At 42.5% G+C, this 23,009-nt stretch overlaps 1 protein-coding gene across 5 annotated transcripts in view; it reads left to right on the plus strand.

Moving 5' to 3' along the window:
- The first annotated feature begins 2,225 nt into the window (after nt 1–2,225).
- Nucleotides 2,226–23,009, plus strand: part of CDC42BPA (CDC42 binding protein kinase alpha) — a 212,196-nt gene continuing 191,412 nt past the window's right edge. For 4 of the 5 annotated variants that reach the window (XM_038760800.1, XM_038760799.1, XM_038760801.1 and 1 more), the window contains exon 1: nt 2,226–3,131. In XM_038760800.1, the coding sequence (XP_038616728.1) occupies nt 2,954–3,131 (178 nt within the window). In that variant the 5' untranslated portion in view covers nt 2,226–2,953. The remainder of the gene's footprint in view (nt 3,132–23,009) is intronic. The other variant, XM_038760803.1, reaches the window with a different exon arrangement.

The following is a 23,009-nucleotide window of genomic DNA, read 5'->3' on the forward strand; positions in this document are numbered from 1 at the left end:
TATACAGGTGCTGTGGGGAAGGGAAGGAGGTAAGATGAGCCCACTGTTGGGTAGGGACTGTCTCTATATGTTGCCAATTTGTACTTCCCAAGCGCTTAGTACAGTGCTCTGCACATAGTAAGCGCTCAATACAATTGATTGATTGATGAGGGGGATGGAGAGGGGGACGAGTATATACAGGTGCTGTGGGGAAGGGATGGAGGTAAGATGAGGGGGACGAGTATATACAGGTGCTGTGGGGAAGGGATGGAGGTAAGATGAGGGGGACGAGTATATACAGGTGCTGTGGGGAAGGGAAGGAGGTAAGTTGAGGGGGATGGAGAGGGGGATGAGTATATACAGGTACTGTGGGGAAGGGAAGGAGGTAAGATGAGGGGGATGGAGGGGGGACGAGTATATGCAGGTGCTGTGGGGAAGGGAAGGAGGTAAGATGAGGGGGATGGAGAGGGGGACGAGTATGTACAGGTGATGTGGGGAAGGGAAGGAGGTAAGATGAGGGGGATGGAGAGGGGGGCGAGTATATACAGGTGCTGAGGGGAAGGGAAGGAGGTAAGATGAGGGGGATGGAGAGGGGGACGAGTATGTACAGGTGCTGTGGGGAAGGGAAGGAGGTAAGATGAGGGGGATGGAGAGGGGGACGAGTATATACAGGTGCTGAGGGGAAGGGAAGGAGGTAAGATGAGGGGGATGGAGAGGGGGGCGAGTATATACAGGTGTTATGGGGAAGGAGGTAAGATGAGGAGGATGGAGGGGGGACGAGTATATACAGGTACTGTGGGGAAGGGAAGGAGGTAAGATGAGGGGGATGGAGGGGGGACGAGTATATGCAGGTGCTGTGGGGAAGGGAAGGAGGTAAGATGAGGGGGATGGAGAGGGGGACCAGTATATACAGGTGCTGTGGGGAAGGGAAGGAGGTAAGATGAGGGGGATGGAGAGGGGGACGAGTATATACAGGTGCTGAGGGGAAGGGAAGGAGGTAAGATGAGGGGGATGGAGAGGGGGGCGAGTATATACAGGTGCTGAGGGGAAGGGAAGGAGGTAAGATGAGGGGGATGGAGAGGGGGGCGAGTATATACAGGTGTTGTGGGGAAGGAGGTAAGATGAGGAGGATGGAGGGGGGACGAGTATATACAGGTGCTGTGGAGAAGGGAAGGAGGTAAGATGAGGGGGATGGAGGGGGGACCAGTATATACAGGTGCTGTGGGGGAGGGAAGGAGGTAAGATGAGGGGGATGGAGAGGGGGACCAGTATATACAGGTGCTGTGGGGAAGGGAAGGAGGTAAGATGAGGGGGATGGAGAGAGGGGCGAGTATATACAGGTGCTGTGGGGAAGGGATGGAGGTAAGATGAGGGGGACGAGTATATACAGGTGCTGTGGGGAAGGGATGGAGGTAAGATGAGGGGGACGAGTACATACAGGTGCTGTGGGGAAGGGAAGGAGGTAAGATGGGGGGGCGAGTATATACAGGTGCAGTGGGGAGGGGAAGGAGGTAAGATGAGGGGGATGGAAAGGGGGACGAGTATATACAGGTGCTGTGGGGAAGGGAAAGAGGTAAGATGAGGGGGATGGAGGGGGGGACGAGAGGGAGAGGAAAGTCTTCCCTGATCCCTGCATTCCAACCTGCAGTAACTGCCGCAGGAGCAGCAGCATCCCTAGGGAGGGCGGCCTCCCTTCTCCTTCCCTCCCTGGAGCGCCATCCCCCCGCCGGGCGCTCGCCCCCTTCTCTTCCTCAGGGCCCCCCCTCCCTCTCCTCAGCCGCGCGCGCGCCCGGGCTGGCGACGCGTCGGGAAGCGGGGAAGGGGAGGGGGCCGGGGGCCATGTTGGATTCGGCCTCCTCCTCCTCCTCCTCCTCCTCCGCGCTCGGCTCGGCTCGGCCCGGGTGTGGCGGCGGCGGCGGCCGAGGGGAGGCGGGGGGAAGCCGATGAGAAGGGGAGAAGGCGGGGAAGGGAGGGGTCGTGGGCCCCCGTCCGCAGTCCCTTCCTGCCCGAGGAGGATGCCCGGAAGCCGGGGATGCGGAGACGGGGGAGCGGCGGCGGCGTCGGCGGCGGCGGGCGGGCCTGCCCTGTGAGCGGAGGCCCAGCGCCGGGCGGGCAGGCGGGCACACGGCCGCGCGACCGGGCGCCATGGCCGGGGCCGCTCGCGGGCATTAGAGCCGTCGGGGGCCGAGCGGGGGAGGCGCCGCGAGCCCGCCCCCGGCCCTGCCCCCGCCCCCGCTCCGCCACAGCCCCGCGGCCGGGATGGACGATCGGGGGCTCACCGCGCAGCCTTAACACCGACGCCTCGGAAGGACGCAGGCACGGAGAAACCCCCCCCCGACCGGGACCTGACCGTGGGCTCTGAGGACGGGCTCATTTCAGGGACCCCATTTTTCTCTTCCTCCTCCCCACGGACCTCCGGAGGAATCGCCGCCGGCGCCCGATCCCACTGGGGGTCTGTAGCAGAATTGGCCTTTCCCCCCGCTCCCTCCCCGCCGCCCTTAAATATCCCGATTCTTCCCGGGAAGCGAACTGCCGATGCCTCCTTTAACGATGCAACGGATGCCTTTCGGGATCGTGTGGCAGGAGCTGAATTCTGAATGAAGGAGGGAGCCTTTGCTTCGGAAACGTTGCGGGTTGAACTCGTTATTCAGCCATCCCCGGGGTCCGTATTTTCCTTTTAAAGGCCCCCGAAGTCTCTCTTTCGGGGGGCTGCCCCCTCCCCGAAAAGCCGTCTGTGTGAAAAATCCAACTGTCCCCTCCAAAAAACCGTATGTTTTTGTGTGAAATTCAGTTCTTTAACTGAGGGTGTTGACCGGGCCGGGTTTTCAGTCCAGCCCTCGCACTGCGTTGGTAAGGCGTTGAAATCGTTCCATGGTTTCTTTTTGTAAACCCTACGCCCGAAAGTTAGGTTCAGGTAGGAAGCGTAATTAAAACAATTAATAGGAATTGAAAGAAAACCCAAGCCGAAGCAGTCATGTCTGGAGAGGTGCGTCTGAGGCAGCTGGAGCAGTTTATTTTGGATGGGCCGGCGCAGACTAATGGGCAGTGCTTCAGCGTGGAGACATTGCTGGATATTCTCATCTGCCTTTACGATGAATGTAATAATTCCCCATTGAGGAGGGAGAAGAATATCGTCGAATACCTGGAATGGGGTAAGTCCGCAAGTATTTCCTTCGAAGCGTCTTGTTTCATTTTGGGGTCGTCGGCATCATCGACCTGCTGTTCTGATGGCGACTGTGAGCCCACTGTTGGGTAGGGACTGTCTCTATATGTTGCCAATTTGTACTTCCCAAGCGCTTAGTACAGTGCACATAGTAAGCGCTCAATAAATACGATTGATGATGATGATGATGTAATAATCCCCCGGGAAAATAATCGGGTGCCGTCTAGTTGGGGCAACTCGAATGCCCTTGCCCAGTTTTACTTCTAGGCCAGAACGGGTTATTTTCAAGGTTGAAATTTCCCACTTGGGTAAATGGCTCCTCAGCCCTGACAGAACCAAGGTGCTGTCTTCTTGTTAAGGCCTAGCCAAGGTGTGCCTTTCCAGGTTAGCTGGAAGAGATAAAGAATGGATCAGTTCTTTGAAGGGGATAAAAATAAGATTCGCAAATTATCTGAAATTTTATGTACAGTGAGATATTTGGAAGGTATCGGTGGGTGAAAAGATTATCCTCGTGAATGACTTGGGATACTTGAAATCACTGTTAAAATGGAGGAAATTACCAGCTGTAACCTCAGGTCACCATTGACACAGAGGCTGAAAGCACAGGGCTTTATTTGAACTGTAGTTGGTGGAGCAGTTGAAGCTGGGAAAAGGAGTAATGTCTGAAATATTTTTTTTGTTAATTGGTCATATAGTGAATGCGATGAGGCAGGTTTGTGTGGCGGATGAAAATGTCGGTTTCACGGTTAACCTGAAAATGACGGAACTGGCTAGATTTTATTCAGTAGTGTTTTAAATGTCGGTGTAATGTCGAAGGGAGCTTCACAGTAGGTCACTGGTGAGAACGATTGGTCCATGTGACCTTCAAGCTTCAAAGTCACGTCCTAAAACCCCCAAATTTCACCTTGATCGTTCCTGAATGAACTTGATTTTGATCACATTTAAGAACGAACTTTTCCAGTAATTCTGTAGGAGGCAGATGTTAATGGATTCGTAATTGTGGGACTGATTGTAAGAGGGGCTTTTTTGGAAATGTGTCAAACAGTAATGCATTCAGAGAAATGGTGCATTTTTTAAAACTGTTTTGGCATTACTGCATTCAAATGATTGATTTTATCAATATCATTAGTTATGGGGATTTATGTTCAGAATCTGAAGATAGAAGCCATGTTTCTTTGCAGCTAACCCTTCTGAAATGAAGACAGTTCCATTTTAATAGATATCACGCTTGGATGGTTTAGAAAAAGTCTTAAAAATTAGCAGTTTGGCATGTAAGATAGCAGAGAATGCCTGCAGTAAATCAGTTGCAGCACTAAGTTTTTCCAGTTTCTGGGAATGACCAGTAACTTGATGTCATGAAGTGGGTCATTTTTTTTTTTTTTTAAAGAAAGCGCCCCATTTGTTCCTATAAATTGTGTCATCTGAACAAGAGTTCTTCAAGACTGTGATAGCAATTGGTGACTCTGAGTGATTTATCTTATGGGGTAACTCTTTTTTAATAGCTGTATAAAATATAATTTAGAGTTTAATTTTTCCTCTTCTTTTTTTGGTAGCCCAGTATTAAGACCAGCACTGAAAAACTCAAGCAGAACACAGGGAATTGCCACCATGTCTCATTAAATATCTTGGTTCAGTATAGTAGAGCCTTTTGGGGACTTGCTAAGGAGACAAGGCCTAGTTGTAGGGGACCTTGAAGTCTGTTGTCCAGAAGTGGTGAATTTCTTGTGCCTAATTGGTTATGGGCAGGGAACATAGTCTGCTATGTGGTAGCACATTCTTCCAAGTGCTTAGTACAGTGTTCTGCACACAGTAAGTGCTCAATAAATGCGATTGAATGAATGGACTGATTTGACCACTGTCATTTACTCTGAAATCCTGGCTTGGTCCATTTGCAAAATGGGAAGGCCGGGAAAAGTAATTTTCTAATGTAGCAAGTCACTGCTGGAACAAGCTCAAGAAATGCCATAACGGAAAGGAGGTAAATCATGCAGCTTATTCTCCTCTGCCTCATATTGGAATGAACATAGTGCTTTTAAATTTTTAAGCAGAGAATAAACATCGGCAAATAACACCTCATTGATCATGCTACGTTAAGTCATATGTTTCTATTTTTGCTGGGATAATGGAGGGCTCCTGGTACCTTTTCTGTTAACTATGGTTTCCTTCCATTTATTTTGTACTTCATTTGAAAGGAAAAAAAAGATGAATCTTGGGTGCCTATGTTTGAATAGTCTTGGATGACTTTGAACAAAAGAGTATTGCTAACTTGTGGAACCAAGAGCAGATTGTTTTTCAAGTGTTCTTTATATTTTATTATTTAAATCAAAGCTTCAGGAGTTTTGAGAAATGAAAATGTTCTCAAGAAAATTCCTGGTGTGGTGTGCTTTGATAACTTGGAACGACTGAACCGAAGGAAGTGGATTAAAAAAATCTTTGAGTACTAGACTGTTGTTGTTACTGTTAAGTTGTTATTATTGTTAAGTTATTGTTTTAAAGTCCTGAAAGTAGGTGATTTGAGGGAGGACAAAGTAAGGTTTACGATGGAAAAAGTGACAGACTTAAAAAAAATAAAGTAATTTTTGGTTGAGTGTTCTGGAATAATCAATTCTATTAACTTCTTTAATAATAATAATAATGGTGTTTAAACAGTGCCTACTATGTGCACAGCACTATTCTAAGTGCTAGGGAGGATACGAGGTGATCAGGTTGTTCCACGTGGGGCTCACAGTCTTAATCCCCATTTTACAGATGAGGTAACTGAGGCTCAGAGAAGTGACTTGCCCAGGGTTCCACTGCAGACATGTGGGGGAGTCAGGATTAGAACCCATGACCTCTGACTCCCAAGCCTGTGCTCTTTTCACTGAGACACGCTGCTTCTCTAATAATGTTAGCTACTCTTAATCCATCATAAAATAGTTGTTATATGTGATGATTTGGAAGGCCATTATATTATTTTAAATTAACTGAATCTCACAGTAGTTTAACATGAGGGAAGAGTGTTCCAGCATGATGAAAGTTAGCCTTCATTTAATTTTTAAGAATCTACTCTTTTTAAAATTCAGTCTTGGGAATTTATAAAAAAGAAAGTAGCCATTTGTTTAATTTTGATACTATTTTTGGGGGTCAGGCCTGGGTTGCACTTCTGACTTTTCTAATGAGTGCAATATTCAAAAAGCAATTCCTTTAGCACATCTGCAATGCACAGTGTGTGTAATCATTTAAAGTCTTCTGATTCTAGATGCATCATTCATCTGCTTTAATGACAGCTTTGTAGAGCTAAACTCTTTCATAGAAGTTAAGCAAAATAGAAACCGCATACCTGAGACTGTTATGTTGTGTTTAGCACCAATTTCAGGTTGAGTCCTTTTTAAGGTCCATTTAAATGTTGACATTGTTGTTTTGATATTCTGATCATAACAACTAAAATTTGCCTATATGAGAGACTGAGAATGCAAAGGATGTTGTTTCTTTTCAACAACATTGTTTAATGCTTGTGCTGTTGCTTTGGGGTAGGAAACAGATTAGGAGAAACAAACAGAGCATTAAGTAAAAACAAAAGATTAGTAAGGAGGAGGTGTTAAGAGGACAATGTCCAGTTTTAAGACTCATTCACATTATTAAGAAAATATGAAATAACCTGGCCCTTTCAGACAACAACATCCCATTGCATTGGCAAAATGGCATTTTCCCTATTACATAAATGGAGATTAAATAAATACGGTTTATTTCTTTGTAGCTTTGTGTTCCAGCATCGATGACAGCAGTGCAGTTCTGGAAAATGTAATTACAGCATTATTCTGAATAAACAGAAATAAATATAATGACTTGGGATTGGTAAACTATTTCCTTTTAAAATTAACTTGCTTTTCAAATGATCACCGTCTTAAATATGGCAAGCTGGAATTTTGAGGAATTGACTACTAGTTATGCCACTAGACTTCACTGTGGGCGGGGAAAGTGTCTACCGACCCTGTATTGTACTCTTCCAAGTGCTTTAGTACAGTGCTCTGCACACAGAAAGGGCTCAATAAATTCCACTGATTGATTGATTTATGGGGAAAATTTAAGATATTAGTTCCATTTGTTAAGAAATGGTAAATCATTTTAATCTGGATAATGTTAGCTGTTTTTGCTTTCTGTAGTCTAGAATTCTTTCAAGGTCCAATTCTGTTAATTTTGATAATTAGACTATACATATATTACTGTAATATTCTCGTTATGTTCCATAATTAAGATTATATTTAAATTGTTCATTTTATTGCAGTAATTTAAACACATACACATTTTGATTTGGTGAGGGAATGATAACATCAATTTTAGCCATCTGCATTTAGGCTTTCAGGAAACCTTATTCCTCATATGAAACGTTTCAGTTATTTTTGGCTCTTGCTGAGCCCAATTTGATTCTCCTAATGTTGAAAGGCTACCAAATTTATTTTTGCTTAAAATTTAGATTAGGAGTAGAATTCCAGTCTCCTGTAGAAATAAAGTTAGGGCAGTAGTCCCCATTTCAATATTCAGAGTTGCCAATTTTTCTGAAGAAATCTCAAAACTATAGTATGAAATAATTTAGACGTTGGGTTTTTTAAATAAAAGGAAATACGCTGTAGAAGTGCAAACTGATTTTTAGTGAAAAATAATTTTGTTACTTAAAAATATCCCATTTATTGCTAGTCAGAAGCTGCTGTTTGCATTAGCTTAGGAAGTGTTTTGATTTTAAAAAAACTACTTCTGCAAATAAGGACTTGAACACTTAGCACTTCAACTCTGAGACTTTTAAGAATTCACTGATTTCATATGGGAATAGCAGTCATGCCTTAGAGTAATGTGAATAAAAAGAGAAATATGATTATGAGGATGACTATGCTAGCCATACCATAATCCTTGGGACCAAGATTAATATGTTGCAGTAGGCCAAACTATTTTTAGGGAAAAGAACTACCCTTGCAACAAGCAGATAATTTTCACTCTTGACTCATACGCATTTCTTCTAGGGAAACTTATTTTGCTTCTAAATCCAATTCCTCTTATTGTTTATGGGCCCAAACTCTATTAATAAAAACACTATTGAAAAGTATTCATTGAATACTCCCAGACATGCTAACGACTCATCAAAACATAAATGAAGGACTGATTTTTTGAGAAACTTGCTCAGAGTAATTTAGAAAGAAGCAAAAAAAAAAAATGATGGAGGAAGAAAAGGACAGATAAAACAAGAGTTAAGTATGCCAGAGGGTAAAAGATAGACCTTTTCTACCCAGGAAGCCCCCAGTTAGGTTAGGGAACTTGTGATATTTACAGGGAAGCACAAGAAAGCTGTGCCCAACGATGGGGATTTCTTCCCATCTGGGGGTGGTTTGTGCCAGCTCATTGTCTCTTGTCGGAAACTGATTTCTGGGGTTCTTTTGGATGTCAGCTTCAAGGCCCTACTGAGAGCTCACCTCCTCCAGGAGGCCTTCCCAGGCTGAGCCCCTTCCTTCCTCTCCCCCTCGTCCCCCTCTCCACCCCTCATCTTACCTCCTTCCCTTCCCCACAGCACCTGTATATATGTGTATATGTTTGTACATATTTGTTTATTTATTTTACTTGTACATATCCTATTTTATTTTGTTAGTATGTGTGGTTTTGTTCTTTGTCTCCCCCTTTTAGACTGTGAGCCCACTGCTGGGTAGGGACTGTCTCTATATGTTGCCCACTTGTACTTCCCAAGCGCTTAGTACAGTGCTCTGCACACAGTAAGCGCTCAATAAATATGATTGGTGATGATGATGGGAGAACCAGGGGTCCTTTCAGGCGCAGTAGTTCCATTCTTTAAAGCTCCCTCTTGGTTCTTTCCTTCCCTGGCCTAAATCTGAGAGACATTTATTCAGGAGAAACAGCCCTGGCTAATTCTTCCTGGTCACAAGACTCATGTAACAAGGGGAGGAGCCCAATAAAGTGGAAGGCCCAGGGCAGATACCCCAAACAGTCATGGGGGAAAGTTGGTGCCATACAGGGTATGAGTGGAGCCAGTTATTCAAGATCCAGTGACTTTGCAAACCAACACTAATGGGCTGTAAGCTCTTCAGTCAGTGATTCAGTGGTATTAGAAGCAGTGTTGTCAGAAGGACCTGGGTTCTATTTCTGGCTCCACGACCTGTCTGCTGTGTGACCTTGGGCAAGTCACTTCACTTCTCTGGGCCTCAATTCCCTCATCAGTAAAATGGGGATTAAGATTGTGGGCCCCATGTGGGACAGGGACTGTGTCCAGTATGATTTGCATGGAGAGCCACCCCAGTGCTTACTATAGTGCCTAGCACATAATAAGCACTTAACAAGTTTCACAATTATGAATTGTCTTTATTATTGAGTGCTCACTGGGTACAGAGCATTGTTTTGAGCAGAGATCCTCCTCTGCATAAAGCAGGCAGTAGATAACCATTTGGTGGTGGTGATCTCCCCAGCAGCACTTGTGGACATATCTCTAAATTAAATATTCTAAATTATTTGCATTAATGGCTGTCTCCCTCTCTAGGCAGTGAGCTCAGTTGGGAAAGGGAACTTGTCTATCAACTCTGTTGCCTTGTACTCTTCCAAGCGCTTAGTACAGTGGTCTGCACACTGTAAGTGCTCAGTAAATACCAATGATGCTCATTATGGGCAGGGAACACGTCTGCTAATTCTGTTGTACTCTTCCAAGCTTTCAGTGCTCTGCAAATAGCAAACACTCAGTAAATACCATTGATTGATCTCCCCCTTCACCTTTCTCCCAAGTGTGGAATTTTTCTGATTAGTCAGGCATGAAGTGTAACTGCCTAGATACCCTCTGCCACCCAGGGAGCAGATACCAGGAACAGAGGCAAAAGCTTGTTATGGACAGGGAATGCATCTGTTTATTGTTCTGTTATACTCTCCCAAGTGCTCAGTACTGGGCTCAGCACACTGTAAGTGCTCAATAAATACGATTGAAAGAATGTGAATGAATGAATGGAATGCCTAAAAGCAAGAAGCCGGGTTCTTGCAGAAATGGTTGACCCAGAGTAGTGATTGACAGATATCCATGGGGGAGAGGAGGAATAGTGGGCGATCTAGTTTCTTGCTGCAGGCTGCCGTATATCTCTAGTACCAGTTCAGATTCTTGTCCTTGGAGGTTCTCCTAACCTGGTGCCTAGGAAGTGAAGAGTGGTTGAAGATATGGGGAATTACTTCTCACTCCAGACCACCCACTCCCTAGAATCTCCTCGGTTGGTAGGAGAACTTGAGGAACGGTTGGCTGCATGCAGATTGTCACAGGACATCTGCTTAGGATTAAGCCCCCTGGTCCCCTGTGTCCAGCCGTTTGCTCATTCTTCTCACCTCAAGGACTATTCTAGCTTATGCCTTTCAAAACCAATTATCCACTTCCTCATCATCTAAGGGACTGTTCGTTAACAGTGAGCTAACTCTATTTCTCCATCCCCTAGGAGATTTTGGAGAGAGTGAGGCTTGCCAAAATATCGAACTGCAAAGTGGTGGCCTTTTTATCCTATTGCACTTGTCATGCTATTGCAAAATATGCTTAGTACAGTGCTCTGCACGCAGTAAGCGCTCAGTAAGTACGACTGAATGAACCAGCTTGAGGGCATAAAACTGTAAGTAATGGATGATCTGTTTCAGTGTCAGGTGAAGCAGATCAGTATTAGGACAGTGTGATTAATGTAGGCAGCAGCCAGTTTGGATTTCAAAGACAGTAGATCGGAGGTAATAGAATAATAATAATAATGATGGCATTTATTAAGCATTTACTATGTGCAAAGCACTGTTCTAAGTGCTGGGGAGGTTACAAGGTGATCAGGTTGTCCCACGGGGGGCTCACAATCTTAATCCCCGTTTTACAGATGAGGGAACTGAGGCTCAGAGACGTTAAGTGACTTCCCCAAAGTCACAAAGCTGACAAGTGGCGGAGCAGGGATTTGAACCCATGACCACTGACTCCAAAGCCTGTGCTCTTTCCACTGAGCCACGCTGCTTCTCCAATAGAAGACATTTCTGATTTTGTTTTCAAATAATTAAAATCCCTTTCCAGCATATGTTTCCTTAATCAGCTTAATTGTTTTATCTGAATATCTAAATCGTTATCTTCCCCCATTACTTTTTAGCCTTTCCTCAAAATTTCAATTAAGTGATTGTATTAACTTGTATTACTTATGTGAATTAAAAAAATGAAATGCAACTGAATTAGGTTAGGCAATGTTTTGTTTACCTATAGGAGTTTTATTTCAAATGGTTTAAATATGAGAGGCCTTACAAGGTCAAAAAAATCCCTCTCTTCAGGCAGTCTTGTTTGGTTTATTCATAGTAATGCAGGCTAATTAGGTTTACTTGCAGTTATCATGGATAAAATCCACATGCAGAGCACATAGACTCAATCTAACTGTAGTAGGTCTTCCATATACAGACTTCTAACAACTTTGTTGCATAACTTAGTAGAGCTCTCTGTCTTGAAGGATAAACTTGGGGTTTATTAAGGATTTAGAATTTTATTTGATTAAGATCACAGGCATAATTTTAGATGCATATGTATTTGCATGGTGGGATATTTTTGAATCTTTTCTCCAATAACTCTTATCTATGTAGTTGCTTTTTATCTATTATCTCTTCCTCTCTATGTAAAGATGTATTCATGTAAGTGTGCGGATTTACGTGCACATATTGTCAGTCGAGGTGGCCGAGTGGTCAAGATGAGGTGGATTGCTAATCCATTGTGTCCTGCATGTTTGGGTTCGAATCCCATCCTTATCACGCTTTAGTTTTTTAGAGGAGCTGTGTGACCTAGTGGATAGAGCATGGGCCTGGAAAGCAGAAGGACCTTGGTTCTAATCCTGGCTTCGCCATTTGTCTGCTGTGTGACCTTGGCCAAGTTGCTTCACGTCTCTGTGTCTCAGTTCCCTCATCTGTAAAATGGGGATGAAGACTGTGACACCCATGTGGATTATCTGTACCTACTCCATTGTTTAGTATAGGGCCTGCCACATAGTCAGAGCTTAACAAATGCCATTAACAATAGCCACACAATTTGTATGTATCTGTGTGTGTGAGATATAGAAACAAAGCTTTCCTTCCTTTTCATTCGAAGGAATGTCCTATAGATGGCTGGCTCTGAGCCTACCTATTAATTAGCAGGTTTTGAGTGGGACTCCCCAGCCCCAAATAGATTGTACTGGGGGGCTCGAGCAGTGCACTCGTGTTATGCCCTATAGTCGGCATTCCTGGAGGAGAGCAGATTCATGATCTGGCCAACCCTGCCTGCAGAAACCCAGCCCTTTGAGAAAATGTTGAGAGTGGGCTAGTCATTCATCCAGTCGTATTTATTGAGCGCTTACTGTGTGCAGAGCACTGTACTAAGTGCTTGGAAAGTACAGTTCAGCAATAAAGAGAGGCAATCATGATCATGTTGGGGGAGAAAAATGAGGTAGGAGGGGAGGGGAAAGAGATAGCTCTCTTAGGAAAGACAGGTATGAGAGAGGCCGTCCTACCCAGAAAAGAGGCCCAGTAAAGGTACACAAGTGGAAGAGGTGTAGTGCCCTGCTGAGAGAAAACAGTGGAAGAAGGGGGCAGCTGTGTGGTGTGACAGAGGTAAAGACTATATCTTCTATCTCACTTGGGAGGAGACTAGCACCTTTTATATGATGGTAAATTACTCATTAAGAACCAGAGGGAAAGATACATCCTGATAGGACATGAAAGACTGCATAACCTTGCTTCCAACTCAGTGCCAGAAGACAATTAGCTAACACAAGCCCTAGTATTCTTTTGTTGGATTCTTTTAATCATGCATATCTGGTAATGAAAGGGCATTGAAGGTAATGTAAACATTCAGAAACCATAGGCTTAAAAAAATGATTGCAGACATTTTACGGTGTGATGTAAACAAATATCACCCCTCAGCTGGGCTGATAAATGGCTGGGAGAATCTTACTAAGTATATAGTTAAGTAGCTGAATTATGCCTTAAGTATTGCATGGGGATTCATTACAATCCACTTTCAAACATATTGCAGTAAAATATGAGATTTGAACTTAAATTGGATCTACTTTTAGGTTGTAGTGAGTCCAGTTCCTTCCAATGCCTAAAGTAACTTCCCTGGATGTAAGATAGACACTTTCTGAAAGCAGCAGTATCACTTTCAGACCCCCAGGGAACTGTTGTTTCAGCACACACATCAATCCGCTAAACTTTGCTGTCATGGTTTGAAAGAGTTAATGCTTTCCTAAAGTGCCTTCCTTCAGGGAGGAACTTTAGGCATTGGGAGAATGGAGCCCAATAAGAGCAAAGTTTATAAATAGCCTAAGTTTGTAAAAGTTTCAGAAAATGCTATTTACTACATAAATGTAGCAAGAGTAGTGGTTACCTGGAACTCCTGCACCATTGTTAATCAGTTATATTTATTGAGCTTTTACTGTGCTAAGCACTATACTAAGCACTTGGGAGAGTACACGAGGACAAAGATACAAACTTTCTGAACACAGAAAATTCAGTGCTCAGAGGGTTGGGGGAAGAGTATTGGCCGAAGGGAATTTGTGGGGAAAGTAGCAACAGGGATTGGGAAGAAACGTGACTTAAAAAGTGTTTTCTGTTCCCCACCCAGGGTTAGAAAATAGATATCTTCTTTTCAGCCCTAAAAACCCACTCCCCTTTGCCAGACCCTGGACCACTTTAGGTATTGTTTTTGACCCAAATGGAAGGATCAAAGTCGCTGCCCAGAATCCTTACTGAGTGAGAAAAGGGACCCGGATATCCCTTTGCTTGCCTTCTTCTCTAGATTGTGTGGGAACAGCAGACTTACAACCACTCACCCCTTATATGGAGTTGAGCGAACTCTTGTGTGTTCTGTGCAGTTGAATAAAGGAAAATTTAAGGTAATGGGTGTTTGGATGTCTGTGTTTGCCATATCGCGAAAACTAGCCATCGGCAACTGAACGTTCCCAGTTGGTTTATGATTGCCCTGTGTTGTTCCTGAAATGGTTGATTATCAGGAAACCCTGAGCTGATCATGGTTGATTTATTTCTTTAACCTCCTTAATTGTTAGTGGATTAATTTTTAATTGCTCCCACTATGTTGTAAGAGTAGAAGCAGCTACTTTGGTTTAGTTTAATATTTTCTCAATGTGAAGTTCAGGGATGCAATCCCTGGGTTATAGGGGAGCTGACTGACTTTGAATCCCATATCAATGATCTACCCAGTAAATACATTTCAATTTTAATAAGTGTACTGCTTGGTAGCAATAATTAAATTGAAAAAGGTTTTGGACTAAGAAGTTGACATAAATTTTAGGCGTTCCTTGGGCTAGTATTAAAATCATCAAATATTGGGCGAGCGAGGCAATTTGCTAAAGTTTTCACTGAGGATTGATTGGGCAGTAATTACTATTAAAACTCATGTTTTACTCACCCTCCTGAGTCTGGGATTTAGGCTGGAAAAAGTAAGTTGAGCAAATCCAGAGATCTGTGTGGTCCTGTTGGAGTTGGCCACTAAACAAGAATTAAGGTTAGTGGACCAGGTCTTCCCCTTTAGGGAACTGTGACTATGCCCCATTCAGGGAGTTCATTCTTATTATCTAGCTATCATTTTGCCCTGAACTTTCTCTTTCTAGGCAACAGATAAAGAAGTTGTGGAAAATAGCTAAATTTAGGGTTCATTTAGCTTACTTGATTCCCAGATTACACTACTGTCCAACTGGTTTCTTATATGGCTTTGAAGAAGAAGCCTATTGTCTTCTGGGAACGGCAATGTCCCTCAAGTGATCAGTGGTCATCAGCAAACCATCCTTTTTTTTTGTTTGGTTGAAGGAATATTAGCTCATTTAAAATTCTTGAAAGAAGTGGATGTGGTCACTTGTAGAAAGACAAGATAGTGATGTATTGAGTAGTGACTGATAATTCCAGAAGATGCCAATGTGCCACAGAACTCTGCTTTATCCCTATATTTAGTGTGTGCGAAAGGAGAATCAGTGCACAGAAACATTTGGGTATGCTTATTTACACATTCCCATATATTTTTCATTTCATTTTGACATTCTGATTGGTCTACTCTGAGCTGGGCTATGGTGAGAGTGAATTTGTTCTTGGCAGGGGAGAAAGTCTCCTGAGATACTTTGCTACCATTGGATAAGCTCTGAGATATGTGGGCTAGTAGCAGTAATAGTATTATGTGCTTACTTTGTGCTAGATTCTATAATTCATTGTATTTTGTCTATTTGTTGAGATAATGTTAGGAATATTGAAATCTGCTTTGGCTCTTACAGTTATTAAAATCATTCAGTCTAATGTTCCTGACAGCAAAAAGAGATTAAGCTGCATTGAAATGATTTTAATAGAAAAATGGAATAACGCAGGAAATGAATTGAAATAGTTTTAACTTTAATATTTCAGTGAACACATTGACGTGTTTCTGCAATGTTTGGTCATAATAACAGCAGTAATAATAATAATAATAGTGTTGTTAAGCACTTACTATATTCCAAGCATTATACTAAGTGTTGGAATAGGTACAAGATAATCAGGGCAGGCACACACAGTTCCTGTCTCAGATGAGGCTCATGGTCTAAGTGGGAAGGAGAACAGGTATTGAGCCCCCATTTTCCAGATGAGGAAACTGAGACATTGAATAATGAAGTGACTTGCCCAGGGTTACACAGGAGGCAAGTGACAGAGCTGGGATTAGAACCCAGGTCCTCTGACTCCCAGGCCTGTGCTATATCCACTAGGCCAGATGAAAAAGCTAACTGGAGTAAAACTATATATATATATATATACATATATATATATATATATATACATATATATATATATACATGTGTTATATGTATATATAAACCAACTTGTAGATCTCCACAACGCAACAAAAAAATGTATATATAAAACACCCCAGCTGTTAGAACAGTGCTTTGCACATAGTAAGTGCTTAACAAATGCCATTATTATTATTATTATCTTCACAGCACCTTAAGAGGATATTTATATTAAAAGCCTACAGTGTGACATGCACAATGAGCTTAAGCTGTGGGCTGCCAAGGCTGAAGAAATTCCAGGTTAACCAGACTGAAAACAAACTGAGGATGACTGTTCGTCCTTGAAGAGTGACCTGGATTCACAAACACCAGTGGAGAGTAGAAACAGGGAATCTTAAAGAGATGATGGCCACACTTAAGTGATCTCTGGAATCCACCATTGAGGATGACAGGATAGGAGCAATAATTTGTCTGCCAACAAGGAAAGATATGGTTTTCTCTCCATCACTTGAGTCTAAAAGAAATGCAAAACTTGCAGGTAAAGTTTAGGTAAGGTATCCACCCGCCATCTACAAGCAGAGAAGAACTGTGCTCCTTATTTGCCCGTATAGATACTTCCTCACCTATTAGAATTACGAGAGAATGACACAGGATTCCAGGGATGCCACCATTATCACCATCCTTAAGGAGAATGCAGAGAGAACTGACTGGAAACTCTAGTGGAGTTTCACTGCTCTCCATTGATAACAAGCTCTAACCAGCATCCTCTTGGACTGTCTACTGAAGAAAAGGGTTATCCAAGTGCTCCCAGAATTGCAGGGTGGCTTCAAACAACAGTGTGGCCAAGGAGTCATGGTCTATGTAGAGAAGTGGATTCTCCATTCTCCTGATGTAAGAGTTTCAGTCTTTGATCCAGTAGTGCTTGAACACAACCACTTCTTCTGACATGGCCCTGTGTTCTATCCAGATAGGCACACTTTGCTAGAAGAATGTTCCCTAATTTCCCTAATGGAATTCTCTCTAAAACAGAAAATGAAAATGTAAGATGTGGGAGAAGCAAGTGATTAAGGGGAACACAAGGAACCACATTAAGAATTTTATACTATGTTTGTTAATCTCACTGAGTATTGGCAGCATCAACAGACCTGGGCTGAGACAGCTCCTTAAAAGATTTGCTTAAGGGGAATACAAGGAACCACATTAAGAATTTTGTACTATGTTTGTTAATCTGGCTCAATGGAAAGAGCCCGGGCTTTGGAGTCAGAGGTCATGGGTTTGAATCCTGACTCTGCCACATGTCTGCTGTGTGACCTTGGGCAAGTCACTTAACTTCTCTGAGCCTTAGTTACCTCATCTGTAAAATGAGCATTAAGACTGTGAGCCCCACTTGGGACAACCTAATCACCTTGTAGCCTCCCAGCGCTTAGAACAGTGCTTTGCACATAGTAAGCCCTTAACAAATGCCATCATCATCATTATTATTATTATTATCATCTCACTAAGTATTGACAGCATTAACAGACCTGGGCTGAGGCAGCTCCTAAAGAGGTTTGGTTACTCTGGCAAGCTTAACAAGGTCTTAAGGTGATTCCAGATGGTATGGGAATATATTTCTAGTCATCAGGAAAATTTTCCATTAAAAAAATTGTGAGAATCACCCAAAGTTCTTGAATCATATAGGACCTTCTATGTGTTGGCAATTGGACTTGGGAAGCACATACACAAGATGACTTGCAGGTGATTGTGTTCTGGTTCTTAAAATTAGCAGAGTGCTGTTGTTAGGCAGTTTGTCTGAAAACAGAAAGTTATGTTACCAGCCTGTATCTAGCAAACTCCTGTGCTCATCCAGAGATCTCCATCAAAAGTGGAATGTTTGTTCCAGAATTCTTTTAACTGGGTAGCTCACTGTCCAGTGATACAGGAATGCAGAAAGAGGTAGAAAATCAAATTGAAAAAATCAAATAGTGTTAATGTGGCTTGGATTCATACCAATATGAAGATCCTTAGGGCAGTTGTTGTGTCCATGCTTTGTGGATATAGTACTAGTACCTATAAGGTCCTATGTGACCTATAGAGCAGTTCTCTCAGATGGTAAGGCAGGATCACAAACTGAGATCCTGGAATGCATTCAGGTGACAGTATTCAAGCAACTGCTGCATGGTGAGCTGCAATGGGGTGTCTGAATATTAATTACGCTATTTATTACTCTATTTATTGCTCTTTATTTATTATTCTATTTAGTTATTTATTTATTTATTTTACTTGTACATAGCTATTCTATTTATTTTATTTTGTTAGTATGTTTGGTTTTGTTCTCTGTCTCCCCCTTTTAGACTGTGAGCCCACTGTTGGGTAGGGACTGTCTCTATATGTTGCCAATTTGTACTTCCCAAGCGCTTAGTACAGTGCTCTGCACATAGTAAGCGCTCAATAAATGCGATTGATGATAATGATGAATAGGGGTCCAGGAAGGTTTGAAGAAGCACTTTAAAAAGTATAATGAAGCAAAAACCTCAACATGCAACAATTGCAGTGCTGTAGAGAATGTATAGTTAGGCATTCGACTCAGGTGCCTTAGTCTGAATTATATGGCTTTGTTGTTGCTGCTTCACTTTTTAGTACCATATAATGCATTTTTTGATTACTCTGAGGTTTAGGAATTTATAGAATGGTTCATTCTTCTTTTTGGGGGGTAAGAAACATTCTGTTGCTTTTTAAAGATTTTTGTATTTCAAAACTCTACTAGCCCTTTTATAGCTACTCAGTTCTGCCATTAAACTTGTTTCGCTTCATGTTTTAGTTAGAGTGCTATTAGGGACTTCGGAAATGTTTTTCTGACATCTCGAATCTAAACAAAGCATACAGTGTTGTCAAGAGAAATGAGTTTGTGCATGCCTCTGTTTGCAGGCATGCAGTTTCAGACATGATGAGTATTATTATGTGTTTCCCTAAATATGCAGGTCCTGTATTATAAGAGAACTGAGTGTACAGGATTTAACAATTATTTGAACTTCTTGAATTGGATAGAAAATTCCTTGAATTGAAGGAGTGTTTTGTTTTTTGTGTACTTCTGATACAGTGTCAAAAATCATGTGTGTGCCCTTTATTGATATGTATAGGTTCTTTGGCTCAACGTAACTATTTACTAACATATCCCAAGAGTTTTTCCTGTATGGGCTTCTTGGAGCTACAGTGTGACCAAACCATGTGTAACTGGATACCCTCTGAAAATATGAAAATCCAGATAGTCCAGGGAGATAAATTTGCTAGCACTTTCTGGCTTGGGCTCTTCTTCCCACTGATTCTAACAGTCCCAACTCTCTTTTCTTCTAGTCGCCTGTTTCCTTGAATTCCACTGTTCTGCAGTCGTCTTCTCACCACTGTCATAGTCCTGCAATCAAAGCTGTATGCTGAATCAGAAATGATCTAGAGAAATGAGAGCCCCAGGTAGCCATGGGCTAGATAAATGAGTTGTATTACATAAATTCTGTGACACTCTTGCTCAGATGAACACACTTTTCATTTTTGCTTAATTTATTGTCACATCTCAGCTTACAGTCTGTCTTGTTAATAGAAGCGTAATGTTTAACTTAAAGGTCAGCTCCCCAGAATGGTTTCACTGTTCACAACCTCATGACTTATTTTGAGAAAGGGGTGAGAAGCCACAAGTGGTTCAGTAGTCTGGATGCCAGACCATTTTTCCAAGCCAATGGCTATAAATAAAAGAAAATTGGCTAAATTAACAGTTCTGGCCTTATGCACTGAATTTTGTGGCTTGAGATGTTATACCCCTTGAAAAACGTCTCTAGTGATAATCCAGATCTTGCCTCCATCTATTTTGCCTCATTTTAGAATTAGGGAAAGGTTTACCTTCCACATCATACTTTTTACATCCTTAGTTTCCTCTCTCCCTCCTGTCTCAGGCCCCCTGTTTATGTTCAGTGTACAGCATGTGTTTGTTTACCCAAAATCATCATCATCATCATCAATCGTATTTATTGAGTGCTTACTGTGTGCAGAGCACTGTAGTAAGCGCTTGGGAAGTACAAGTTGGCAGCATAAAATGGGAAAGGGGCTAGAAAAGGTACCCTAAAAACTGTCTGTCTCATTCAACCAGAACAACCTCATGAGAGAACTAAATTTGGTGAGGTTTTACCTTGGTTTGTTCATGGCATACTAAAACCATAAGCAGTTTTGCTTAGTGGATAGAGCAAGAGCCTAGGAGTCAGAAGGATCTGCGTTCTAATCCCGGCTCTGCCACGTGTCTACTCTGTGACCTTGGGTAAGTCACTTAACTTCCCTGTGCCTCAGTTCCCTTATCTGTAAAGTGGGGATTGAATGTGAGTCCCATATGGGACAGGGACTCTGTCCAACTTGTTTATCTTGTATCTACTCCAGTGCTTAGAACAGTGCTTGGCACATAGCACTTAACAAGTACCATTGGTATTATTATAACTCATAAAGCCCAAACAAAATTAAAGATAATGACTATCCCTTTAAGGAATATGAGGATATTAGGAAACAGTGAAAACAGTTGTCACCTAGAAATGAGAGAATCTGTATTCGGTCTCCTACTTCGATTCTGAGCCCTATGTGGGACCTGGTTATCTTGTATTTACCCTAGCTCTTACTGTAGTACTTGGCACATAGTAAGTACTTAACATATGCTCTTCTAAATTATTATAATTATTATTGTCATTATTTGAGCTGGCCAGATATAGAGTGAGCTGCCTGATGAAGAACCAATCATTGAGACAGCTCAGACTGTGTGCATTACGTTTTGGACAGGTCTCACGAGGAATTGCATTTGCAGCCAGGCAGCCCATAATTTCCAGGCATTCAAATGTGCCCCAGAGCCTATGTAACCAATTACAATCCCGAATACCCTCCTCTTGCCTCAAAAACTAAATTCCTTGCTATTAAAATCAGTGCATAGGCCTCAATACTGCTTGGGGCTTTCAGAGGGAGAAAAGATCTGTTCACCTAGACAGCAAGCCCCATGTAGGACTGGGACTGTGTCCAAACTGATGACCTTGTATTTACCCCAGCGCTTTGAGTAGTGCATGGCAAATAGTAAGTGCTTAATACTATTAAAAAAATTCCTGATTTCTAGTTGAATGAACCTGTTGTCTTCTATTCTCTACATGAAAAAGCGTTGCTCCCGTTCTGGGAACCTAAAGTGCATTCCAGGGCTCCATTTGTGGTGACCATATGTGATATGAAGTTTGGAGTCACTGGACTGAGCCCTGGGGATGATACAAGCTAATCAGGTTGAACACAATCCATGTTCCACATGGAGCTCATAGTCTTCATTCCCAATTTACTGATGAAGTAACTGAGGCACAGAGAAGTTAAGTGACTTGCCCCAGGTCACACAGCAGAGATGTGACAGATCTGGGATTTGAACCCACGTCCCTTTTACTCCCAGGCCCGTGCTCTCTCCACCAAGCCATACTGCATCTTATTGCTTGTTTATTTGTTTTGATGTCTGTCTCCCTGCTTCTAGTCTGTGAGCCCATTGTGGGCAGGGATTGTCTCTCCTTGTTGCTGAATTGTACTTTCCAAGCACTTAGTACAGAGCTCTGTACACAGTAAGTGCTCAATAAATACGATTGAATGAATGAATGAAATGCTACTTACTGAAATGGAATTGGAATTGAAATTGGAAATGAAATTGAAACGGTGGTAACTCACAAATAGGGTGAGCAGAAGAAACAATTAAAGAGCCCAATAATAATAATATAATAATAATAACAACAATAATAATAATATCATTTAAGCGCTTACTATGTGCAAAGCACTGTTCTAAGTGCTGATAAATCCCAGCCCTCACAAAATGTGATTTGAATGTGAACTGTTTGGTAGCAACAGAAGTGGAAGAAACCCAATTAGTCCAATTTTCTTGGTCAAAGGCATTAGTCAAACTACAAGTGAGGGAGTCAAAATTGAAAGGATGTCAGGTTATGTGTCAATTGTAGACCGAATGAAAGAAAACTACTTAGGCCCCCCTGTAGATTGTAAACTTTCTGAGGGCAGGGATCATATATAACAACTGTATTGGATTGTACTTTCCCAAGCACTCAGTACAGTGCTGTGCACCCAGTAAGTGCTCAATAAATAACATTGATTGAGTGATAGGTGAACATGATGTAGAAGGGGCAGCTGATAGTACATTAACTTTTCAGCCACACCCATGAACAAGAGACTTCTGGTTTTTCTCCATTATTCTTCTGTTTCCACCAGCTCAGTTTTTCCCATTTTCTTTGTTTTCCATGTTTCTTTTCCAATCTTCCTGGTCTTTCTCCTCTTCTCTTTCTATCCCACTGGCCCTTTCCTCTTCTTCACCCTCTCTGGCTGCCCCCCAGTCTCCTCCTCTTTTGACTCTTCCCCTCACTGTCCCTCATCTTGCTCTCCCAGGGATCTGCCCAAGCTGGATTTTGGGGGTTTTAGCACACCCTGACACCCAGTCCTGTCTGACCTGAGCTCAAAACCCTTGATAAAATTTGAGGAGCCCTGCTTGTACAAATCTCACCTTTTAACAAGACTGATGCTGCAGCAGTCTGTTTCTTTGCTCACAATGACCTCCAAAGGCATGTGCAGCTCTCAGCCCCAGCCCACTGAGATAATTCCAAAATCCTCCTGGTACCTGATGTGGGCAGAAGGAACTTGCTCTCCTCTGTGGAACTCCTGGGGGTGTAGTTACACAAGGGAGAACCCTTGGATATTCAAGTTGATGCCATAAGCTAAAAGTGTGGGGAGAACAAGGTTTTGACTCAATCATGTGGAATTTTCAAGTATAGTTTTATAGATTTATTTGACTCATTTGGCTTTTGAGTTTATCTCCGTGCATTATTGGCTTGTTTAAAATCCATCTGGCTGGATTAGAACCAGTTGATACAGAGAGCTATCCAAAGATCTGTTCTGAGCAATTATCTGTGAAATAAGATTGGAGCGCTATAAGCAGATTTCACTTCAAAATGTGACATACAGTGATGAAAGTTGTCTTGACATTTATATATCTTTGTTTATTGCTTGTTTCACAGCGTATAATTCGTACAAACAGTACCAGTGCCATATGCCTGGTAATAATTGATGTTGTGATTACTGGATATCTGCAG

This window comes from Tachyglossus aculeatus, chromosome 19 (assembly GCF_015852505.1).
Source record: "Tachyglossus aculeatus isolate mTacAcu1 chromosome 19, mTacAcu1.pri, whole genome shotgun sequence".
In the NCBI taxonomy this organism is placed as follows: Eukaryota; Metazoa; Chordata; class Mammalia; order Monotremata; family Tachyglossidae; genus Tachyglossus; species Tachyglossus aculeatus.